The sequence below is a fragment of the Buceros rhinoceros genome, unplaced genomic scaffold (genome assembly GCF_000710305.1).
Source record: "Buceros rhinoceros silvestris isolate BGI_N320 unplaced genomic scaffold, ASM71030v1 scaffold20618, whole genome shotgun sequence".
Taxonomy (NCBI): domain Eukaryota; kingdom Metazoa; phylum Chordata; class Aves; order Bucerotiformes; family Bucerotidae; genus Buceros; species Buceros rhinoceros.
In genome coordinates, this window is record NW_010426586.1 from 4,953 (window position 1) to 8,982 (window position 4,030).

At 57.6% G+C, this 4,030-nt stretch overlaps 1 protein-coding gene across 1 annotated transcript in view; it reads right to left on the reverse strand.

The window, feature by feature from the left end:
- Positions 1-765: 765 nt before the first annotated feature.
- Positions 766-4,030, reverse strand: part of PTPN7 (protein tyrosine phosphatase, non-receptor type 7) — a gene marked incomplete at its 5' end in the record, with an annotated part of 7,540 nt that continues 4,275 nt past the window's right edge. The window contains 4 exons of the mRNA XM_010141577.1: positions 766-896; positions 1,435-1,548; positions 2,349-2,506; positions 3,099-3,209. Of these exons, the coding sequence (XP_010139879.1) occupies positions 803-896; positions 1,435-1,548; positions 2,349-2,506; positions 3,099-3,209 (477 nt within the window). The remainder of the gene's footprint in view (positions 897-1,434; positions 1,549-2,348; positions 2,507-3,098; positions 3,210-4,030) is intronic.

A 4,030-nucleotide genomic window follows, 5' to 3' on the forward strand; every position in this document is an offset into this window, starting at 1 on the left:
TATTTTACACAACATCTCCCACTCCATGCTTTGTGCCAAAATGTTTCTCCCTCTTCTTCTTTATCTTTCCCCCTGACTTTATCAGTGAAAAATCAACCCAAATATTATTTTGGTCTGATTTCAGCAAAGTGCCAAGAATGCAAAACCCCCACCCTCGGGTAACTGAAGGCGACTGGGTGCGCGCTGCTTGCAGAACTGCAGACGCGCTTAGGAACCTCCCCTGCTTTAAGGCTGTTGCAAAGACGTTGGCTGAAAGTGGAGGGGAAAGCAAACCACGTAACAATGGCAACGCACTGTGCACCTTTTGTCCTAAACCATCAAGGTGTATCTTCAGCAAGTAGAGCGGCGCGGCGCATGTTTGGAGCAAGCCCAGCCCTGCCCGCAGAGGACACGCAGTCACGAGAGAGGCTCAATTTATTTGCAGGGTTAATTCTACCAGCTCTGCGACTAACAGGGGGAACATTTCTCTGCAGCTCATGGCAAACCGTGCTCCCAGCGCTCCCCCACCTTCAGCTCTTCTGCGCAGCTTGCTCTTCTGGTTGAGGATAAAATGTTGCACGTTTTGAAAGCCAAAGCTTCTTTCCGTGGGTGAAATCTGCCTCGAGAACCCACGGAAGCCACATGAACCCAGCAAACCTTGGTTGTCCCCAGGGTCTCAAGGCCATGGTCCCCATGCCGTGCTCATCCTGAGGGATGCTAATGCTGCTGCTCTGTGGCCTGGTGGCAGCAGAAACACTTTTGGTGGAAGTATCCCCGAGGCTGGAGCAGAGTGGGGAGCCAGCACCTCCGTGGGACCCCTGCGCTAGTGGCCTCCCTCCTCCGGCAGCTGGGAAGCATAGAGAGCTAGTGTGTGATGGAGGAACTGGTACTGCTCGCTCGTCTGGATCATGCCGCCTCTGCAAGGGAAAGGCAGGTCCCACTGACACCTCATGGAAGCCCATGACCCCATCCGCGGCTCCCTGTTCCTGGGACACAAATGTTCCTGTTTTACCTGTCCCATGCAGGTACCTCTGAAACAGGAGCCAGAGCTGCCCAAAAAGTATTTGGGCTCAGAAGCATTGCTGGGATGTTAAAAATGCAGATCAGCAACTGATTTGGCTCTCATTTTTACCAGTGCTTCTTGAAAAGCAGCAAAATCGAGTGTTTCTGGATTCAGTGGCTGAGCTGGAGGAGCAAAGCAGCTGCCAGGTTCAGAGCCACTCTCCTCTCCCTCACATCCTCAGGACCCCAGAGCCACAACAGCCCTGACAGCCTGACAGCCTACCCCAGCACTGGGGAACCGTTTGCTGTTGACACATCTGCATCTTTCAGCAGCCCTTCTGGTTCCCATCGACAGCCGTCCCAGTGCCCCCTCGTGCTGCCCTCCCTCATCCCTCCTCCAGGGCTTGGCACCCAGCAGCACCCTCCAATGAGCCGCCTGCTCCGAACACCCACCTGTCTATGCGCAGACGGCACACGATTCCCAGGATGTCCACCTCCCTCTTGTCCTTCAGCTGCTGGCACCCAATCCTCGTAGCGATAAAGCAGCCAGTCCGCCCGATGCCTGCGCTGCAGGACAGACATAGCAGTGCTGAGCGCCGACACCACCCACTGCCTCAACCTCAATCTGTCCGGGTGGGACATGCTCCTGCGTTGGTTTGCTGCCGTGATTTCTTCCTAGAGGGATGTTGGAGTCTCCATCCCAGCTGCCAGATCAACTTTCTTAGCCCAGCACCAAAAGTCAAGGGCTGGTGTCACTCTGCCACGGCAAGGAGGTCTTGCCATGCTACTCTGGAAGGGCAAAACCAGACTGTGGCCCCCATCCCTGGGCAGTACAAGGGTCTCTGCACCCCTTTCACCTCTCCTCCCAGCTGTGCTTCAACCCAGGCACCCAGTGGTTCACACTGGGGCAGCCCAGCCTGCACCTTCCCACGGCGAGTGTGTTGCATAGGGACGACCAGGCACTCTGCTCCGCTGTCCCCAAACTCACTGAGCAGTGTGAGAACATACACAGAAGCCCTGAAAAACAGCTTCACAGCCGAGCCACAGGCCATGCTCAGCGGCAGAGAAAGCAGGAGCCTGAGCTGTGGATCTGCCGTGGCACCGGTGGCTGGATCTCGACTCTGCAGACCTCTCCTGCTCCCACCTTGCTGTCTGCAGACCAAGATTTCTTCATGGATCAGGATGCACCATGCTAATGCCACCATCCTGGTGCCAGGAGAGGAGTTGAACAACTCTGCTATGGGATTTCTGCACCACAGCGAGACCGGCCCATGAGCGCTCACATGTGGAATTTTCCCCTCCAGCATTTGCAGGCTGCTCCCAAGGTGAAGAATATGCAGGGACGCAGGTGAGGGGAGAGCTGTTACCTGCAGTGCACAACGATGGGCCCAGGTCTGGCTGTAGCCTGCAGAGTCTCCTCCACCTTGGACACCAAGTGCAGCAGGGGCTTGGCTGACTCGGGTGTCTGCTGGTCAGGCCAGGAAGGGAAGAGGATGTGTTTGACCTGGCGGCATTCACCTTCAAGCTTTTCCAGCACAGAAGAAAGAGAAGTCAGGATGTGGGACCATGGACTCGCTGGGCTGGGCCAAATGAATGCATGGAGTCCAGCTCAAGCAGAGGCCAGGCAGTCTGTGGCCTGCTCTCCTCCCAAGTCCCTCTTTGAGCCTCTGCCAGGAGAGATTCCTGGAGCAGGGTCACTGGGAAGTGTCCCATCCCAGAAGATGGGAGCAGATGTAGTATCCCAATACTGTCCCCATGGTCCAGGCAAAGCCAGCAAAATCCTTTTGGCTCCTGTCAGCCCAGGGCGATTGCAGAGAGCCCATGGGGCAGAGCCCAACAGCACAGCGTGAACAACAAGTAGAGAACTTCTAGTAGAGAAGCTCTCCCCAGCTAAGCCCCACTCCCCTGTGCCCCAGGGCTGGTCCCGCTCCCTCTCAGCCTCCTCTGCAGCTCCCTTCTCTGGCAGGGGGCTCGTAAGACCCAAGTCTCCAAGCCATGAACCCTCTGCTCTGCAGTCACACAGTGTTGCCATCCCACTAGCGAGCCCGAGGGTGTTGAGGACACTGCTGGACCCCGCTGGGCTCCTCCTCTGACCCCAGGATGGAGCTTGAACCCACCTGGATGGAGAGATCCCGGACTATGTACTCCAAACCCTCGCTCACACCCTGCACATGGATGGTGAAGGGGCCATAGGTGCCCTCCTTCTCAGGCCAGTAGTGGACACATTTCTGAAAGGACAAGGCAGGGTTTGGGGCTGTGGAGACGCTCAAGGCACTGGATGTGTGAGCTATTTGCTCAGTGCTCTTGGGAAGGGGCATCATTTGGGGAGGTGTGGGGTGTGGGGGAGGTAGATGTGAAGTGATACAGAGGGGAAGCTGAGGAAGGGGTAGATCCCTCTCCCCACATCTGCTGCCCCTGCACCCTCTCCCATGCCCTGCTGTATTGCTTTCAGACCCCAGGGCTGCACAGTTCTCCCCAGCCCTGCAGAAGCTGTGCCTGGGTCAGTCCATGTCCTGCCAGACCCAGCCTGCTGGGGGAGGGCACAGGAGCGCTGCACCAGCGAGGGAGAGGAGGGAGGAAGGACATGACCAGGAAAGAGAGGGTGAGTTCCCCCAAGCAGGTGCTGCTTGGATGGGGAGCCAGGGATCCCAGCCAAGGTCTCCTCAAAGGGCAGAGTGCTGCCGGCCCCCATCCCACCCCTGGGATCCACTGGCTGAGAGCTCCCAGCCCAGGAGGAGAGCTGCTCGGGGCCAGAGGGATGCTGCTGGCCACTGTTTCTGCTCCCTCTCCCAGGGCTTGCCTTAAGCTCTTTATCCTATTATCCCACTGGCAAAGCGTGCCCAGAGCACAAGAGGCCACGTGAGGAGGAGCGGCTTTGCTGGCTGGGGCCAAGGCTGCAGCCCTGGGGCTCTCCTCCTCCACCTGTGACCCATCGGGGTACCCTCTGGGAGCAAAGCACAAACACCCCTACACTTGGTCTTGTATTACCCTTTACCGTTGCTACTAGCCCATCCCACCCTTTGCTGCTGGCTGGTGTCCCCCCTCGGGC